The sequence below is a fragment of the Neopelma chrysocephalum genome, unplaced genomic scaffold (genome assembly GCF_003984885.1).
Source record: "Neopelma chrysocephalum unplaced genomic scaffold, ASM398488v2 Primary Assembly neopelma1_119, whole genome shotgun sequence".
Classification (NCBI taxonomy): domain Eukaryota; kingdom Metazoa; phylum Chordata; class Aves; order Passeriformes; family Pipridae; genus Neopelma; species Neopelma chrysocephalum.
This window is the reverse complement of record NW_020897781.1, coordinates 2,037,730-2,056,818: the sequence shown is the minus strand read 5'-3', so window position 1 is coordinate 2,056,818 and position 19,089 is coordinate 2,037,730. Positions and strand designations below refer to the sequence as shown.

General features: G+C 48.0%; 1 protein-coding gene across 1 annotated transcript in view; it reads left to right on the top strand.

Annotated features, from left to right (window-relative positions):
• Window positions 1-1,254: 1,254 nt before the first annotated feature.
• Window positions 1,255-19,089, top strand: part of COL20A1 (collagen type XX alpha 1 chain) — a 52,030-nt gene continuing 34,195 nt past the window's right edge. The window contains exons 1-13 of the mRNA XM_027697322.1: window positions 1,255-1,361; window positions 4,976-5,060; window positions 7,468-7,578; window positions 9,255-9,398; window positions 9,631-9,789; window positions 10,697-10,897; window positions 12,123-12,278; window positions 13,236-13,355; window positions 13,525-13,689; window positions 14,892-15,056; window positions 16,345-16,517; window positions 17,137-17,266; window positions 17,760-17,905. Coding sequence (XP_027553123.1) covers window positions 4,988-5,060; window positions 7,468-7,578; window positions 9,255-9,398; window positions 9,631-9,789; window positions 10,697-10,897; window positions 12,123-12,278; window positions 13,236-13,355; window positions 13,525-13,689; window positions 14,892-15,056; window positions 16,345-16,517; window positions 17,137-17,266; window positions 17,760-17,905 — 1,743 coding nt within the window. The 5' untranslated portion in view covers window positions 1,255-1,361; window positions 4,976-4,987. The remainder of the gene's footprint in view (window positions 1,362-4,975; window positions 5,061-7,467; window positions 7,579-9,254; window positions 9,399-9,630; window positions 9,790-10,696; window positions 10,898-12,122; window positions 12,279-13,235; window positions 13,356-13,524; window positions 13,690-14,891; window positions 15,057-16,344; window positions 16,518-17,136; window positions 17,267-17,759; window positions 17,906-19,089) is intronic.

Below are 19,089 nucleotides of genomic sequence, written 5' to 3'. Positions count from 1 at the left end.
ATTCCATGAGGTGAAGCACAGGAGATATGTGCTTTTTCCTTTCTCACCTTCTCCTACTTTTAAAGTAAACTGTAGCAAATCTGAGCAAATTCTGAAATCCAGTAGGAATTACAGAAGAGGTAATTTGTGGTATTTACTGGTGAGGCAGTGACAACTCCATGGGGTACCAAATGCTCCATGTTTTGTTTTAATATGATTTGTTGCCCACATGTTGCCCAGGGAAGCTGTGTCTGCCCCATCCCTGGAAATGTTCAAGGTTAGGTTGGACTGGGCTTGGAGCAACCTGGTCTAGTGGAAGATATCCCTGCCCATGGCAGGAAGATTGGAACAAGATGGTCTTTAAGGTCCCTTCTAATCCTTTCTGTGATTCTGTGATTTAAGTGCTTCATTTTGGTGTTATCCTTTGATCTGTATATTGTGATGCTTTAAAATACTTTCAAAGTTATGAAACAAAACTGCAACGAACTAACAAATGTTCGTTTATTATGCAAAATGTTTTGAAAACTATTATTTTTTTTCCATCTAGCTTGACTGTTCCAAAGGCACCTGTGTTTCCCATGGAATGGCAATTCCAAGTGTCTTATAGCTCACTTGGTTGCGACGGGAGAGTGATGCTGACAGTCCCTGTAGATGTAGCTGAAAATTTGGCTTCCATTTGTAATGAGAAATGACACTGTCAGTCATTCCACTCCTGCCAATGAGGAGAAAATCCTTCCAAAAAACTTTTGGCAGGGCGCTGGGTGTCTCTCCCAGGTGCTCCTGGCTCTGAGCACCTCGCACTGGAGCGGATCAGGGCTGTATCCCACAGCCGGGGAGCCCGCAGGCACCATCGAGCTCCAGCTCATGATTCAGCCTCTGGCCTTGCAAAACTTACAGATGTGCCTAATTTCCTTAAACAAACGCAGCACAGCTCGCCTTCAATGCACATGCTGGGCTCTCAAAATCATTTAATGGGATGCGGGTGCATCCCGGGGAGTCTGGCGGTGGGCGGGAGCCACGACTTGTTGCTGCGTTCTAGGAAATCAGCGTGCAGATTCCCAGACAGATATTTTATTTAGTTAGCAAAGCCACTAAAAGCCGTTTACTGCTTTTCATAGAGGCAGACTCTTGCTTTTCATGCTTTATTTGGCTGCACGAAGGGGCCAAGCCGCTGCGTGCTGAGAGGGAGGTGGGGGAATCCCATCCCTCTCCCCCTGCTCTCCCTCCCCTTCCTTATCCCTCCTGACGTCTGGGAATTGAAATCTTTAATCGCGCCGAGGAGCGGACGAGGCGCCAGGGCAGCTTCTCCCACAATTTAAGAATGTAGCAGGATTCCCGCAGCTCCCGGCTGACTCCAGGGGAAGCCGCGCCGCTCTGCAGAGGTCTGTGGCTCGTTCCCCTTTGGGGCTCGGTTCGCAGGGACGCCCAGGAGGGGCTGTGCTGTTCTGGGGCGTGTGTGGGGATCCCAAGCAGGGAACTCCTGCAGGGTTTTGCTCTCCGGGAAACTTAGAGCTGGTGCAGCTGAGCTCGGGGCAGCACTGCCGATGCCACACAGGGGTGACAGGTCTTATCCTCTTACTGTGAAGTGGCTTCGAGGCTCACGTTCCCTGCCAGTCGGTCTAAATACTGCCAGGACTCCTTTGGCAATTCTTTAGGAGTGATGGCTGTGAGAAATGCACTTTTGCTGGTTGGTTTGATTTTTTTTCCTTCTATTTTTGGTTAATAGTACAAAACTGTGGGAAATGGTTGCCAGAAAGGACAGTACTTGGAAGGGCTTGCTATCTGTGTGAGTTTTTCCCACCTGGAGGTGTGGGTGGGTCGGTATCAAGCTGAAGTTACCCAACCTGATGGGCTGGGAGACTTGCAAAGGTTCAGCCTAGAAATGGAACTTATTCCTGGCTTTTTGAGGCTGGTGCTGGGATAATTGAGACTTTTTGTTCATTAGCGGAACTGAAATACAGGAACTTTCTAGGGGAGAACAGAAAGGGATTGATGAATGTGGTTTTTTAGCCTGGTTTAGGTCCTTTTACTGGCAAAGCACTCAGGGAATGTGGGACAGATTTATTCCCTGCAGTTGGCTGCCTGCAGGGCTGTCCCCAGTGCTGCTCGTGTGTCCGGCAGCGAGTGGGACATGAGGTGACATTGCTTCTGCCAGCACTTTGTGCAGAGACAGTGATGACCTCTGGGATGAGAAAACGTCCCCAAACTGTGGCTGTGGAGAGCAGAAATTATTCACAGTGCCCCCAGATCCTCACCTTTAGTTGTGCTGCTTTAAATAAGTGGCAGGAATTTTTTGCACAGGTCTTTTTTTTTCTTTAAATAAAGTGAGTACTTGTAAAATTTCCTGTACAAATAAGGGGATCTCTGACCGCATTAACCTCCAAATCCTCTCTGAGCACACAGCTGGGGCAAGTGGAAAGTGGTGTGTCCCACGCACACACTTACTTTCCAGGCCCTGGAAATACTGACCACATGCTCCATGTGTTGCTGTCTCCAAATTCCTTCCCTGAGGGTAAGTAACAGGAGAGAGGCTCCCTGCCTGCCAGCAGGCTGGTGTCACTGTGGTCCCCTGAGTCCCAGGGTCCACAGCTCAGCCTGGCTGGATGGTGGCACCAGTGATGGCAGAAATGGATAGGGAGGGACCCCAGAGCCCTGGAGTGGGTGCTTGGGATCTGGCGGGTGACCTGTGGAGAGGAAGCTCTGCAGGGAGGGTAGGAGAGAGCTCCTCCAGCTGTGTGTCTTCCACCATTTCAAACAGGTGCATTTGTTATTCGTGATTTACAGGGAGGAAAATGAATGTTGGAGAAGAGGCAGAATAGTGATGGATTTGCCTCTGAATTTTTTGCTCTTTACTTTAGTCTCAGGAAAGACCCACACCCTGAGGACAAACTGTATCCAGCCTGGGTTAACCCCTGGTTCACTGTGAGGGTGGTGAGACGCTGGCACAGGCTGCCCAGAGAAGTTGTGGCTGCCCCAGCTCTGGAAGTGTCCAATGCCAGGTTGGATGGGGCTTGGAGCAACCTGGGATAGTGGAAGGTGTCCCTGCCCATGGAACACGATGAACTTTAAGGTCCCTTCCAGCCCAAACCATTCTGTGATTATATGATAATATTTAACTCATCTTTGCCATCAGGTGGAAGCTCAAGCCTTCAGGGGAATCAGAGCCTGCAACAAACCCAGATCAGTGGAGGCTGGAGGAGCCCATGGGCTTATTTTTCTGAACTTCAGATTCCATGTAACTCTGGTTAACATGAAAAGATAATACACAATCCAGTGGTTTTGCCAGAGTTTGGCATCTCATTTGCCAGCAGAGCCGCGGGGAATTTGCAAGGCAATCAAAGGCAGTTTGGTGTCACTGCAAAAGGGCACAACTGAACTTTTAATTCAGGGATTTTTTTTGAAAAATGCTTGCTTCTTGCTGCTGTTTGGCACATGCATCTCTGAAGGCAGGCCAGGCTTTGTTTTTCTGGAGCTGATAGTCAGAATCCCAAACCCCTCCCGTAAAATGTTTGCTGTTTTTTATAAGCAATGACCTCATTAGCTGGAAAAATAAAGCAAGTGTTTCCCATGGCTAAAGGCTTTGGTTACACTGCAGTTGTTCCATATAACCTGATCTTCAATCAAAAAAAAAAAAATAATCACAGAGTAGGGCAGTTAACAACTCCCTGTTATAACTTGCATATTTTTCCACTCATTCTTCCAGCAATTTAGAACTGATTTAAACCTCAGGAGATCATGGCTGGGTCACTCATGTGTGTATTTATTTTTCCTTGAAACCGCTACAAAGTTGACGTGTTTGAGGGGAAACAGGCATTTGCCAGGAGCCTTTAAATACCTGTCCATCAAAATGAATAGAAGTGAAATGTCACTGCAGACGGCAGTGGAGGAAGCGGGTGCGTGGTCTGGTTCTGCCAAAAGCAATAAGGCTGAAATGTGGAGCACAGAAATGACAGATGCCAATGATGCATTGCTAAAGGCCAACAACGTGTGTTTAAGACCTGGTTTATTGAGATCAAGATGAGGGGGAGGCACTGTTTCCACCAGGGTCGTTTGATGCTGACCTGACATTTCTGACCAAACTGAGTAACAAGGAAATCCAGGCCAGCAAAACAACTGCAGGTGCTCGAGGTCTGTGGTCCGGGGCTGGCTGTCCTTAGCCAACCAGCTTTGTCCATGCTGCAGAGGTAATTCCTGAGCCAAACTGATCCTCTGCCACGATCAGGTCTGTAACTGCCCCTGCTTTCAGCCTGTTCAGGTGAACAAGTTAAAGCAAGACTATCCCAACCAGTCCCAAATGTAACTTCCTGGGAACTCTACTGTGAGATAAGAAGCAAACCTCTTCTTTGTAAACTGCTGACAAACAAACTCCATTCAGCCTGTGGATCCCTCCTGCTGCAGAAGTGCTTTATCCCAGCCACTGAGGTGTGAGAAGCTTGGCTGACAGTGCGTGCTCCTCTAAAGGCTTTTCCCCTTATGATCAGTGCCTGCATGGCAGGGACATGAGAAAGGTGCTGTCTGTATACCTGTAATGATTTTGGTCATGACAATCACAATTAATTACTTCTGTACAATTTAAAACAGAAGTTATTCTGGAATCTGTCTGTCCAATCATTTGCCAGTGTTGCTAATTTCCATGATCAGAGCAGAACCCAGCACTTATAGTGCCACTGTTGAGATCAGAGCAGTTCCCAGCTCCAGGACCAAGCAGACTGAGAGGAGTGCTCAGGAAAAGCCTGCTCCTCATCAGGTTTATGAACACAATTAGGTTCAAGGCAATGAACAGCTACACTGGAGACACCAAGAAGGTAAAATAATACATAGGAATCACAGGATGATTCACATATGAATTCTCCATCTGCCCATTCAGTGCCGTCAGTGATGACCAGAGCTGCAGATCTCAGCCTGTGGTGCCTTAACTGAGGACTGCAAAAAGCTGGATTTCGATATGGTGAAATATAACTTTTACTTCTCCTTCCTGATATCTGCCCTCTTGTAGGTCCTGGTCATCATGCTGATTCACACTTGGTTCTTTTTTGCCTGCCTGCCTGTGCTGAGCCATGTCTGGGGACGAGTGGGCCAAGGTAAGGAGCCTGCCTGCCCCTGCCCCTCTGTTTTTTCTGTCCCCTGGGATAGCCCAGCCCTTGTCCAAGCCCTGGGCATTGGCAGTGGCACCACTGCAAGGGACATTCCCAAAGACACGCAGGATTTTGGGGGCTTGCTGTGCTCTGGTGTCTGCCAGTGAAGCTCCAAACCTGTTCCCACGCTTGAAGAGCAATGAGAGATTAGGGGCCCCATATGGGGAGAGCACCTCGATCCCTCCCCACCCTGCAGAGCCTGTCCTCAGCACTGGCAGCAGTTCAATGTGCCACTCCCTCACACCAGGGATGCATTTCAGCCTATGTAAGCAATGAGGGGGCTTATGTGATCTGCAGATGGAGCTTGAGACACAGGAAGGAAAAGAGGGGTGCCTCTCTTAGTCACTGTCTCTCTCCTGATGCTTTGGATGCATATGGTGACATGTCATGCAACATCTGGATAAGAAAACACGAGGTGCCTTCCTCCTGCAACACATTTTGCTCATGTAGTGCCACAAGTGACCAGAATGTACCTACAGCACCTCACCACAGCCCTTCTGATGTTGAAGAACCACCTTTACATTGTGTTTGAACCCTGTGTGGAGTTGGTGACCACAAAGGTTTCTAGGGAGGTGATGGTGCTGCAGAGTTGGGACAGATGTGTCTCTGTGTTGTGTTATCTTCCAGACCAGCCTCTGCAGTTAAGCCTGGGCTTAACTCCCTGTCAGCTGGAGAGCAAGGTTACAGCATCAAATGGTGCACATCCAACACAGGGCAGGGAAACAGTGGAGCTTTCATGGCACTGAGGATCATTTGCATCCAGCACATAATGGTGCTTTAGAGGATGTTGTCCTTTCTGATCTGCCTGGGGAAATTCTTGTCTTTTTAGCTTCTGGGCTCCTAGAGTGATGGCCAAGGAGCTGGACCACGCTTGGCCAAAAGAAGACAGCTCCATGTTTAATCTAACTCTGAATTCCCCTCATTGTTCCATGATCTTTTACCATTTCTCTTAGGCACGATTCTGGGATTTGCTTTTTTTCCCTCACCCCTCTTTCCCAAGTTTTCTTTCTTCCCCTTCAGATTTGCCTGGGGTGAGATGTGAATCTGAGCTTTGTTTCCCCAAAATAGTTATCTGCTTGTTGGGCAGCCTGCAGGAAGCCTCTGAGAGGAAAGGTTAAGGCACAGATGTGGGGCTGAGACAAGCAAGTCCTCGCTGCTGGCTCTCATTGCTTTCCTGGGTGATGACTTCACAGCAAGGATGTCAGGAGGTGTCTGGACATCATGCAAAGTGAGACTGGGGACTTGAGGAGTCCTGAGTGACAGTTTGGCAGCACTGAGTCGACACTCCAGGTCACCCTAAGCTTTTTTTTTTATGAGTAATGGTAAAGAGGCTGGTAACAGCTGCAAATGATGTGGGAGGGCACTTGAGTGCAGATGCTTATAGTGTGTTCACTCACTGCAAATTAGGGCATCCTGCTGGAAAGGCAGCTCTGGGCACAGTGTCAGAAGGAGGGGAGAGAAATCTGCTGAGTTGCCATCTTACATCCAGCCGAGTGAAAAAGTTTCATATGGTGGCATTTGTACGACAGGAATCATTGATTCAAAGAGTGACACATGAGCTCAGACATCTAGCTGGGGTTTAACAGATAGCTGTGAAATCTGGAGATGATAAGGCAATGTGCTCTTTCCTCTTTTTGCCTCCTTGTCTGCTACTATTTTTTTCCTTGGGATTTGTCATTTGGTTTGCAGCTCCCTGCAGCAAACTGATACAAGCTGGTGCCCATGAGTTATGGTCCTGCCAGGAGCTGTTATTTACACTTTATCAGGTTTTCTTTCTTTCCTTTTTTTTTTTTTTTTGGCCTTCTTTCCAAACCCTGCCGGTCCTTGGAGCTGCTGCTGAAATGATCTCTCTGCAGAAGCATGGGATCCATCACCTGGGGAATTTCTGTATTTCTCAGCAGAGAAATACAGAAGAGCCTCACTGAGCCCCCTTATCTGTTTCCTGCCCTCCCGTTTCAGATGTTTGCACTGAACACACTTGCTGAAAAAAAACATTTTGCAGGACATCTCCTGGGGGAGTCCTCCAAGGTGTGAGGGGTGCAGAGAAAGCCCCCACCTCTGTGGGAGGCTGTTTTTCCTGTTTCCAGGGGTATATAATGAGATCTCGCTTGAGCACCTGAGAAACTCCTTTTTGCATGGGTGGAGGATAGAAGTGTGCAGAGGTGCAGGGGAACTGCAGGAGCTGCCGTGCAGCCTCAGGGGATAGTGAGGACTTGCATGGGATGGTGGAGGCTTCCTTTGCACTGCTGCTGTTCTCGCCTTAGAGGAGACAGCACATGTGGTGTTTTGTGGGTGCAAACACAGAGGGAGGAATTGCATCCATACCAGCATGGACATGTCTCCTCCTCCCCAGGGTCAGGCCGGCTGAAGCTCACTGTCCTCTCGGAAGACAGGCTCCAGATGAAGTGGAAAGAGACTGAAGGGAACACCAGTGGCTACAAAGTTCGGGTAAAGCCCATGGCAGGTATGAGCTGAGACACTGCACATCAGCAGAGATCTGTGTATGAATGAGGGACTGAGATCCACGTTTTTTTTCTGGTGGACAACAGGACCTAAGTAGGAGCATTATTTAGACCTTAAGGTGATAGAAAGAAATCAGAGGGAATTGTTCACAGCATGATCTGGTTCCAAGTGTTGATCACCTACATCAAAACTTTTCTCTGGGCTGTACCTGTAGTACAGACATGAAGTCTTGCTTCCATGGCCACCATGGGAGCAGTCATTAGTCCATCTGCTATTCACAAGAGAGAGATGAAATTCAGCTCTCTTCATCCTAGGGGAAAGGATTAGCCAGAAAGTGCTGTTGTTTGGGACTGTGTGAGAAAAAAAGATGAGGAAAGGTTCATTGCCTGATTCTTCTGTGAGAGCTCCCACCTCTGCCACCACCTGCACAGACACGGGATGGGAAGTCCTGGACCCTGTGTGTGTGGGGAGGCTCATCCCCTGTCTCCCTACCCCTACTCCATGATTCCAGATGCTGAAGCTGGTGGTGTTGGAAGGACAGGACATCCCTCGGCAGAGAGCAATGGTTGGAGGCAACTTTAATCCTGGCTGGCATCTGGTTTCCAGTTGCTGAGGCTTTCCCAGCGAGCTGGAGAAGGGAGCTGCCAGGCAGGATTGCGTGCGGCACGGCTCCTGTGATCATCCACCTGCTTTTAGCTCAGCCCCCACCTGTTTCCCAAGCTGGAGCAGGAGGTTTCTCATTCCTTCCCTGTTCCTCCCCACAGCCTCAGCTCAGCAGAGAACATCCCAGGAATGCAGAGCATCCTGGGAATGCAGGGAATCCCCACCAGCATTCCCGGCACATGCCTGAGGCTTTCCCTCTTTGGCTGAGGAGTTTCCAGCCCTAGGCACAAGCACAGGGATGGCGGGGTCAGAAACACATCCATCTCCATAATTTAAAGCTTGTAGACTTCTCCCAGTCAGAGGGGTTTAGGGAGCTGGTGTGACCCTCTCTGTTTTGGGTAGCAAAGAGCCTGTGGGGCAGCAATTGCCACCTTGCTCCGTCTGCTCACTGCCCTGCCAACACAGAAACACCCCAGTTCTTGGCTGGCCAAGGCATCACAGTCCCAGGACAGGTTCCAACAGCATGGGACATCACTGTGGAGGGGTCTGGAGGCAGTGCCAGTCCCAGAAATGCGCTGTCTCCTGCAGAGAGCAGCTGCCCTTAGAGACTTGGGGCAAAGATAGCACAGTGAGAGTGTTTGGGATAAGTAAGATGAGTCCCAAGTGCCAGAATGACCTCCAGAGACACCAAGTCACTTCCTCATTTTGTCACCTCAAATGATGACCTCAGTCAGTTGGATTTTTTCGTAAGTAATAGCCAGTCTTTATCCTCTCAAGACCAGCTTTTCACTGAAACACTCCTTGGGAAGTTGGCCAGAGTTGCACTAATACTGGGTGGGAACTGGTTTTCCATTTTGGGCACGCATAAGGGATTTAAAAAACCCCACCTAAATCTTCTCAACTCTACAGAGAGAAAAAGAGTAAAAATCAGAGATCCTCAAAATTTAAAGAATAAATAAGAGTTGACTGCAGTCCCTAGGCAGAACATTCCCTGCATTTCAGCAGTGCTTTCACTACTGTCAGCTTAAATTTAAGCTTCAACAGGCTCTCAGCTGTGGCTTCATCCCACCTCAGGGGACTCAGAGCAAGAAGTCATGCTGAAAACCAAGACTCCTAAAGCCACAGTGGGAGGGCTGAGCCCTACCAAGGAATACACGCTGCAGGTCTACGTGCTCAACGGCTCCCAGGAAGCCCTGTTTGCCAAGAGGAAATTTGTGAGTAAGTGGAGAGGGCTACATTTTACCCTTCAGAGAGCTCCTGAGGCTCTTGGGGATGTGTCTCCTCTGAGCTCATCCTCTGGCATATTCCCTGTAGACTGTAGGGCAATCACAAAGCTCTTTTGGTTGGAGGATTAGAAAGGGAGATGGTGAAGACCCAGGGGATGAGGGATGGACTGTGACTCACAGACCTGTCTAGAGGGACACTTTCTCTGTTTTTGGTCTTCCTACAGTAGAGGAACTCAAAAATGCATCCCAGACCAGAAGTAACAGAAGAACTGCAGGAGCTGCATCAGGAAAGAATCTCACCTCTTTGGGGAGCTCAGCAGCTGAGCACAGTGGGGTAGCAGAGGCCACCCCACCGCCCCTGAACACTGTCTTGACACAGACAGGTGGGTGCTCTGACCATCCTGGAGTCACATTGGATTGATTTTGAGTCATGGCCTGTGCCATGCTGCTGTGGCTGGAGCATTAAGCTCAGATGTCCCTAAAACCAATCCCACCCTCTCCCTGCTTTACCTACTCCATCGGAGACATTCATTAGTGAGACATGCTAGCCTAGTCCTTCCTACAATTCTCAGCTGCAAAAACACAGTAAACAACCCATAAATATTTACCCCTCACACCACCCAAGCTAAAAAAGCACATCCTGGGGCTGACAGGTATCCAAATTCAACAGATGCAGACATATCCTTCAGTTGGGAGTGGATCCTTTGAGAACAAGCTCCTGGGGCTAATGGTTTCCCTTGGCTCTGTGTCCCAAGGCTGGCTGCAGGTGGTCTACAAGAAGGATTTCCTCAACCTCCTATGGCTGAGGACTGTATATAACCACAGAGAGTCTCATGTACCTGGAAACAAGGTTTGCATGAGCTCAAAAAGCAATTACACGAGTTGATGGAAGAAAGATCCATCACGGCCTGTATCTAAAAAGACTTGCACTAGCTCAGGGTGCAAGTCATAGATTGCTGAGCTCTGGAGAGGCATTGGGTATGAGGTGCCATGGTATATTTTCCCTGATTTATCTCTACATTCGTCATTTTTCATCACCAAAGATAATGGAAAGGGCAAACTTCTGATGTGATCCATTATTAACTCATGAGCCCACATGCAGCCCTCTCAGAGAGGCAAGATTGAAGATGGCCTCTATCTAGCTACCTATTTGCATAAGCCTGTAGGACTTTTACCCTCTCTGAGCCCCCTACACCTGTGTCAAATGTGGTTTAAGTCAGTGGAGAAGTGGGGCAGTTGGTTGGGGATAACACAATTAAGGACAAGGGGATTTTTCTCTCTGGAGCACAGCAAAGGACAGAGCTGAAAAGAAAAGGCAGAAGGGGATTCAGCCAAAGGGCTCAGGAGAAACCAAAAGACATCAGCCCAGTGTGGAGGCCGGAGTGACAGAGGCAACATCAGTAACCCCAAAATCATCCCCGCACACTCCTGCGAACTCGGAGCGAGAGTCACCAGGAAAAGGAAAACCCACAAAGGATTCATCGAGGCGAGGTGAGAGGGGTTTCAAACATGCCTTGCTCCTTCTTCCCTGCTGTTTTCCCTAATGCTCATTGAATACAAGCTTTCTATCCCACTCTCTACCCACAAGATTTTCAAGAGTACAATCCTGCTGATGGCGCTTCCAATTACTAGGTCATGCTTTGGGAGCTGTCAGGGCTCACTGGAGAAACTGGATAACAACTTGGACTTTAAGGAAAGCAGGAGTTGGGCCAAAAATTCCTTCCAGATGATTTAATTTATTGACTTTTATTGATTTGGCACTATTCTCTCTTCGTGTTGTCATCTCCCCCTGCTTCTGGCAGATTCATGTAAGCATTCATGTTCTTCAGCAGAGCATCCCCAGTCACAGACCTTTCCAAGCCTTCAGAAGGGGAGGAGCACATCAGGGATTTCATTATCCAACCTGCTCCTCCTTCTGGACTTGTTCCTCATGTTTCACAGATAACTGATCCAGGATGATCCTCCAGATTCAGTTGAGACTGTGATGGCTCACAGCTCTGTCGAAATGGGATGGGCCAGAGCATCCTCTTTCGGTCCCTTTAGACGAGCAGGAATCCACATCTGTGAAATGAGATAGGAGAGGAACCTCTTTAGAGCCTGTTGAATCTTGATGGGATCATCTCTTTCCCTCCACAAAAGATGGAAAATTCCCCATCGGAGAAATATTCAAGGAAGATGCATTCAATCAGCAACATGCCCTATCTCATCCCCCATTAAGCTGCAGGCCTGGGGTGGGGAGAAAGGCAGGGCTGGAGTATCTGTGATGCCAGCAGGTTTTTACGGAGAGATTGGACTTAATATAAACCCACGAAATAATTATAGCCCACAGGGGATCTCATGATGGAATGGAATTAAAAAATCACCTGCAATTCTTGGAGACTTAGGCTAGATAAAAGGGAAGCACTGGGCTGGGGCTGAGATGGAATGGAGCTGACAGCTTGCAGAGAGCAGTGCCTGGGTTAGCACAGGCTTCCTGACAGCTTTAACCCATTCTTTGCAGAAGTGCAGCTGTGCACCACTCAATTTCTCGGTACTGAGACGGGTTATCCCTGGATCTGTGGTTTTCACAAGATGCTGAGATGTGTCAGACTGGCAGATGGTCCAATCCACCATCCAGACAAAGCCTTGCACAGCAGATTCACTTTTTCTCTTAAAACTGAAGCAGCTTTTGCTCCTTACAATTGCTTCCCTCAATATCAAACCTTTCCCCCCTCAGGTTCCCAGTTCCAGTGTGACACACCTGCAATGACTGATATTGTCCTGCTTGTGGATGGATCCTGGAGCATCGGGCGCAACAATTTCAAGCTCATCAAGGAGTTTCTGAGCAATTTGATTTCCCCATTCAGTATTGCCCAAGACAAGATAAGAGTAGGTAGGACACACTCCACTTTCCTGACCTTAGAATGTCTGTGTTTGAAGGGGCCTTGGTCTCTTATTCCTGTGGTTACGTACTCCTCTGAGGAGCTTTTTTTCCTTTAGGACGGGGTCCTAAAGCTGCTCTTGAAAGCTTTTCCTATCTGGTAGCAAGCTCTGGCCTCTAGTGGCGGTGAAAAATAGCTGCATAGTGAACAGAAGTGATGACTTTGGGCAGCACCAGGTCGGGTGGTGATGCTGAGATACTTTCGGGATTTGCTGCCTGCAGCAGCCTCCACAACACTGGGTACAGTGGCACTGCTGCTCTGGGGCTGCTGTGAATTCAGCTAGGAATGGTGCTGCTTCCAGCTCTGAGTGATGCTGACAGTCAGGATGTACATGAAATAGGACTGTGTAAATCCTTCTCACCTCTTGCAGCTGACTAGTTTGACCCCAATTAATTTTGAGACCTTAACAAACACTCCTGATCATCACAACAGGGGTAAGTACCCCTGTGCCATGTGGGGTCTGAGGCATCACTTTTGCTGCCTGCATGACAAGGACTGTAGAATCATAGAATATCCTGAGTTGGAAGGGACCGACAAGGATTATCAAGTCCAAGTCCTGACCCTGCACAAGAGTCCCAACATGGGCACGAGAGCATTTTCCAACACTTCTTGAGCTCTGACAGGCTCAATGCCATGACTACCTCCCTGGGGATCCTGATCCAGTGCCTGACCACCCTCTGGGTGAAAACCTTTTCCTGATATCCAGCCTAAACCTCCCCTGAAACAGCTCCATGCCGTTTCCTCAGAACCATGCAGAGAAGTGGAGTTAGAAACCCAACTTGCTCCCCCCCACTCCCTTTCATTACTTTGTGCCACCTCCCCTGGCCAGGCCAACACCCCCTCCCCAGAGTGGGGCTCCTGCAGCTCACCTTGGCTGCCATGGTGCCGACAGCTCTTTCCTTCCCCAGGGCTGTCCCAGTACAGCAGCGACCCCCGCACAGAGTGGGATCTGAGCGCCCACTCCACGAGGGAACAGCTGCTGGAGGCCATCAGGAATTTGCGGTACAAGGGCGGCAACACCTTCACAGGTAATTCCATCTCACGGGTTTCTGCTGAGCAGTCTGTGTGGGGAAAGCTGTTCCCGTGGGACCATGAGCTCTGTGGGGACCAAGGCCATTGTGGAGCAGATAAAAGAATAAAGGCATGGGGGGCTGCTGGGGAGGCTGTAGCACAACATCCAGCTCTGCTCCTCCCCAGGTCTGGCACTGACCCACGTCCTGGAGCAGAATCTGAAACCAGATGCTGGTGCCCGGCTGGAGGCTGAGAAGCTGGTAATACTGCTGACTGATGGAAAATCCCAGGATGATGCCAACCTGGCTGCTCAGACCTTGAAGAACCTGGGCATAGAGATATTTGCCATTGGTAAGATCACAGCCATCAGTAAGGGCAAAGTCAACCTACTATTGGTCATCTTCAAATTGAAGATGATGTTCCCTCAACTTTGACAGAAGCATCTTGAGGCTGTAAAACTAAGGTAGGGGGTAAGACCTCATTACATTTTTGCTAAGATGAAAATTAACTCATTTATTCAGCACAGGGAGTGTCTTCAAAGGGTATTTTTTTTGTTTAGAGAAAGCATTCACATGAGAGATTTCACACCTCCCATCTAAAGACCTTTGGGAGCCCCAGGGACCTGTGCAATAAAAACAATATTCTCAGCTGTGGAATTAGGCAGGAGAATATTGTATTGGGGATGGCAGGAGACCTCCAGTATAATTACTGCCTCTCACAACTTTCCATTTCTCTGAATAATAACGTTATCTGCTCTTCACTGTCCAGCAGCAATAACGAGACTCAAAATGGCCTTGAGCAACTCTGTCCTTGATGACTACACAAGTCTGTTTGAGACTAATACATGAGCAATAAAGTTACACAGAAAACTCTCCTACAAAGCTGTTAGGATAAATGTCTTGGACTTGAGAAATCAGTTTGGATCCTGGTCTGGAAATGTTACTGCTTGGACAGTGTTAGGGAACCTTGAATGTAGCACTGGGAAGCAAAATGAGTTGTACTGTGGAGCTTGGTTTGCAGAGGGTTAATCTGGATGGAGAGCAGAAGGAAATGGATGGAGGATGCTCTGTGATGGAGAAGGTCTGTTATATAAACAGGCTCCTTTTTACTCATCCTTGACTCTTGAAACACAATGTGATGCTCCGATGAACAACAGACTCTCTGTGGGGAGTGCTGGCACCTCATAAATATCAAATTGTTGTTTATTCATTCAGTGCTTTGCCCATTTATGCCAACTGCCTCTCAGACTGAAAAATATCTGCCTTCCTGGGAGCATAGCCTGCAAGTGATGAGGAGGCAGAAAAACAGAAGGAGGATTCACTAGACCATCTCCAGGCCCTAAACACCTTCTGAGCCCATAGAGTTGAAAGCTCTTCCCAGGCTGGACTGAGGTGGTTGCTGCAGGAAAGCCCAGGGCCACTCAGACACCACCCCTCCACTGGAATGACTGGGAGGCTCTGCTTGGAGAGAAGGGTGATGGTGAACCCATCTCTGGGGGGTCCATCTGCTCATCTCTGAGGAGTCTCTCAGCCTGGTTCTCTCCCTGGTTGCAGGGGTGAAGAACGCGGATGAGGCAGAGCTGAAGCAAGTGGCCTCGGAGCCTCTGGAGCTCACTGTGTACAACGTGCTGGACTTCCCCCTGCTGAGCTCACTGGTTGGCAAACTCACCCGGGTCCTGTGCACCAGGATCAAAGAGAAGAGCAACAAGGAAACCGCAGGTGAAGTGAAACCTCCTCAGTGAGGGCTGACCCTCCCTCTGCTCACCATCCACCTTCCTTTGCTGTCGGGGTTGACCCTTTCTCATACCTTTCCCTCCATGAGATCCACCACCCATCAGCACCACCTGACTCTTCTTCAGTGCTGATCTCCTTGCTCAGCCCTCTTGCTGCCACATCAATTTCTCCTGTGATTGTTTTCTTCTACAAGACCCTCCAGGTGCAGTCCTTCCGCCCTTACTCTGCTGCAGAATACCTGCTGTCTCTAACATTTCACAGAAAGTCATCACCTGGAGATGTTTCCATTTTGATGCTCTTGGTTTAGGGTTCTGCTTTTGGTCAGTGAGCCAATGCAGGCAACGTCCATTCCTACCAGGGATTTGGATAGCTCTTGGTGGATATAATCACCTAATGACAATAATTGTCATTATAGGGAAAGGTGGTCTTCTTTTCCCTCTTCCTTTATTATATGGTGTGATAAATGTGTTTTAACCATCTCCTTTTCTGAGTTTCTTCCAACCAAGAGGAGGCAGAAAAAGCAAAAACACTAATGTGAGAATATATCAGGGAAAGTGTACAGAGTAAATGTGGAGGTAGGATGAGGAGATGACAAAACACCAGAACACTTCCTTCTTTTCTCCAGCAAAACTTTAAATGGTGGATCTCCAAGGCATTTTCAAGTTAAAATCAAGCAGCCTATTTCTTTTCTTTGCTGGCAAACAGCTTGTGTGAAGAACCACTCCAGATGTTAGGTTAGATTCTCAGGAGAAATATCCTCTATGTATTTCCATCTTCTTCTGCTCTAAGATTGGCCTAAGGAGAATGGGAAAGTCTAACTGTCAAGCATGCTTTTATTTTAATTGGTTCATCCTCATAATTTGTATTTGTTTGACATAATTACACATTTTTCAAAGGTGAAGATTAGGCCGAAGAAAAATGGGTTTCTCAAAAAAGAAACCAAAATAATTTTTGCTTGTTCATTTTGACAAATTTTTGTGATTGAGGGAAAGGTGTGTCATCTTTCAGATACATGCAAAAATGCGGGCTCGTGTTGAAAAAATATTCCCAGCACCCAGAAAAGTACACAGCCTGTTCTCTGTGAGGTATTTATGTTCTCTGTACACTCAGTTTTAAAATATTTATTTCAGAGCAGTTTGGAACAGTTTCTGTACTCCATAGGGAAGAAGGCTGTAAGTCGATTTGAAAAATGTCACTCATATTTATGAGCTGGAAAGTATGTTTGGTATGAGAAGTCTGACTATAAGAAAGTAACTGTGTTTCTGATTCCTAGGCAGCACTGTGAAAGATTTCCCTGTGAACACAGGTCCCCAGCTGAGCCCAACTGACCTGAAAATATCAGCTGTGACCTCCAAGAGCATGAACTTGACCTGGAGTCCTCCTCTGAGACCACCAAAGAAATACCGGGTTGTGTATTACCCATCCAAAGGTGGTACCCCCCGAGAGGTGAGAGACCTTCCTCTGGACATCTGAGACTGCCACAACTTCCAGATGGTGGCTGGGAGTTTAAGTAGACTTGGGTGGACAAAAAGAGGATAGAGAATTCTTGTGGGACATCAGCTAATTAAATGCACTCTGAGTGTAAATATGATGAGGAAATAGGGTGACAAGACAGAAGAGGGAGCAGGATAAATATCAACTTGCTAGAAATAGTGTGAGCCATGCTGACGCTGATTTTTCTCTTACACAGTGTTATCCCTTCCCTAAGGCATGTGTTTTGACTCAAAGAGGACACTCAAGTACAGAGAGCTGTCCGGTGATGCTCATCTGTGATGGATAGGACTCAGAAAGGCAAATCCAAATTGTTGATGGATTTCCACTTATTTCAGTGAGAGCACAATTAGAATCTGGTGCTTGGTGTTTGCATAGATCCCAGCTGGGGAACAGGAATCCTTACTTCCTCTTGCCTCCCTATTTTGGGGAAATGCTATCTTGCACAAAGTTCAGAGGGCAACAGAACCGCCACAGAGAAGCCACACTTGCTAGGGATGGCCAGTTCAGCCACTCTGCTGCTGGAGATCATCTGGCACCTCCCTGTGTTGACAGCCCTCCCCTGTGCTTCCAGGTGGTTTTGGATGGAGCAGTCTCCTCTTTGCGGCTTTCCAACCTGACCTCTCACACCGAGTACCTGGTGTCGGTGCTCCCTGTTTACGACACAGTTGTTGGGGATGGGCTGAGAGGCGTCACCTCCACATGTAGGTCGTGAGTAGAGAGAATTATGCTGATGCATGGCTACGAAAGGTGAACAAAGCTTCCTCTTAGACCACCTCAGGCTGGAGCCTGACGTTGTGTATTTCCTCCCTCCTCAAGTTCAGTCTCTCTACAGCTCTCTGTCCATGGAGGTGTTTAGAACTCCACTGGACAAGGCCCTGAGTAACCAGCTCTTTGAGCAGCAGGTTGGACCACAGACCTGCAGGGGTCCTTTCCTCCTATGTCATTCTGCAGAGCAGCCCACTGATGTGGCAGTAACACACCCTGCTAGAAATATATTGCAATCCTTGCTGGTTTTTTTCACTCTAAATGAATTAAACCTATTCTCTGTAAAGCAACTGCTCCACTGTGTTTTAGATGTGGGTTAGGTGCCCACCAGCTTGCAGAATCTGTAGCAAAGCCAGGTCTCCTCTGGGTTTTGAGCTGTTGCAGACCTCAAACACTGAAGGTGTCTTTCTGCCTTATTTTTCTCTTCAGTGCCTTTGTCTCCCCCTCGCTCCCTGCGCGTCTCTGAGCTGAGCCACAACAGTATCAGGCTGAGCTGGAAAGCAGCCCAGGGAGCCACACACTACCTGGTGCTCTGCTCTGCAGCCCCTGATGGAGCAGAGGACTATACAGCAGAGGTAGAGTTCGTGAGAATAATTATAATATCGACTTTTCTCTGTCTGGGCTGAGTTTAGTGCTAGTTCTAAACCTTTGTCAACTGGTATTGTGTGGTCATAGAAAAAAAAATGTTTCAGAATTATTGCCAGAAACATCTTTCCTAAAAGATCGGTTTTTTATGGTGTGTCTCAGAGTGATTTATAACTGTGAGGGTTTCACATGGGAAATTAAGGCATGGGAGGGATGACTGACTCATGGGGCCCTGGAAACCCACGCACTGAACTCACATCTTTGCAGCCCCAAGTGTAATTCCTGTATCCTTGAGGCTGTATATAAATGTCTTTACTGTGTTTATCTTTAAAATGTTCATTGAAAATGTGTTAGGGCGGTTTTTGCTGACATCTGGAAACAGACCTACGACACTGCACATGAATAAAACAATGCTTGATGAATGGAAAACCCTTAGAAACATTTAAGAACTCTTTGTTGTGCATTTTAATGAGTTATCTGGAGTACCTGTAGGCTGAGGATATGAATTTAAAACAAAAAAAAGGAGTAGGAAGGAACATATGTTGCCTTTTTGACTCAGATTCCCCCCTGAATGCACAGCAGTAGGGGCAATTGCAGGGTGGTTTTCAAAACAGAACAATTAATACTTATACTCTGCTTTCAGTGCATAATTGTGGGGATTTTTTTTACAAGATTCAGAACATTTGAAGCAAAACCAATGTTTAAAATTGTACTTCAGCATATTAGAATATTTCCGTGGTTTCCTGACCTACTCACTGCAAGAGTGCAATGCCCCAGAGCTGTAGGATGTCTGCAAAACCAGCGTTAAAACGTTCCCAGCCTTTTATAAACTGTGCTCCAGTGTGTGCAGACTCCTAAAAGTCTCTGGGGTGCATTTCTGCAGCGAACAGGCTGCGGGAGGAGAGCTGTGACTGTGCCGTGTTAGCAGCAGATGGCAGCAGCCCGGCTGCTCTGGAGGTGCTGGCAGCAGCCAGCTCCTCTGCCAGAGCTTTCCATGTGTCTGGGAAAAGTGGGATCACATCCCTTGCATACCTCCAGTCCACCCAGAACAGCTGCAGCTGCAGCATTTTTATATAAGAGACTCTGGAGGAGAAGCCACATGAGGAGAGACTGAGGTCACTTGGTTTGTTCAGCCTGGAGGAGTCTGAGGGGAGCCCTCATTGTGGTCTGCAGC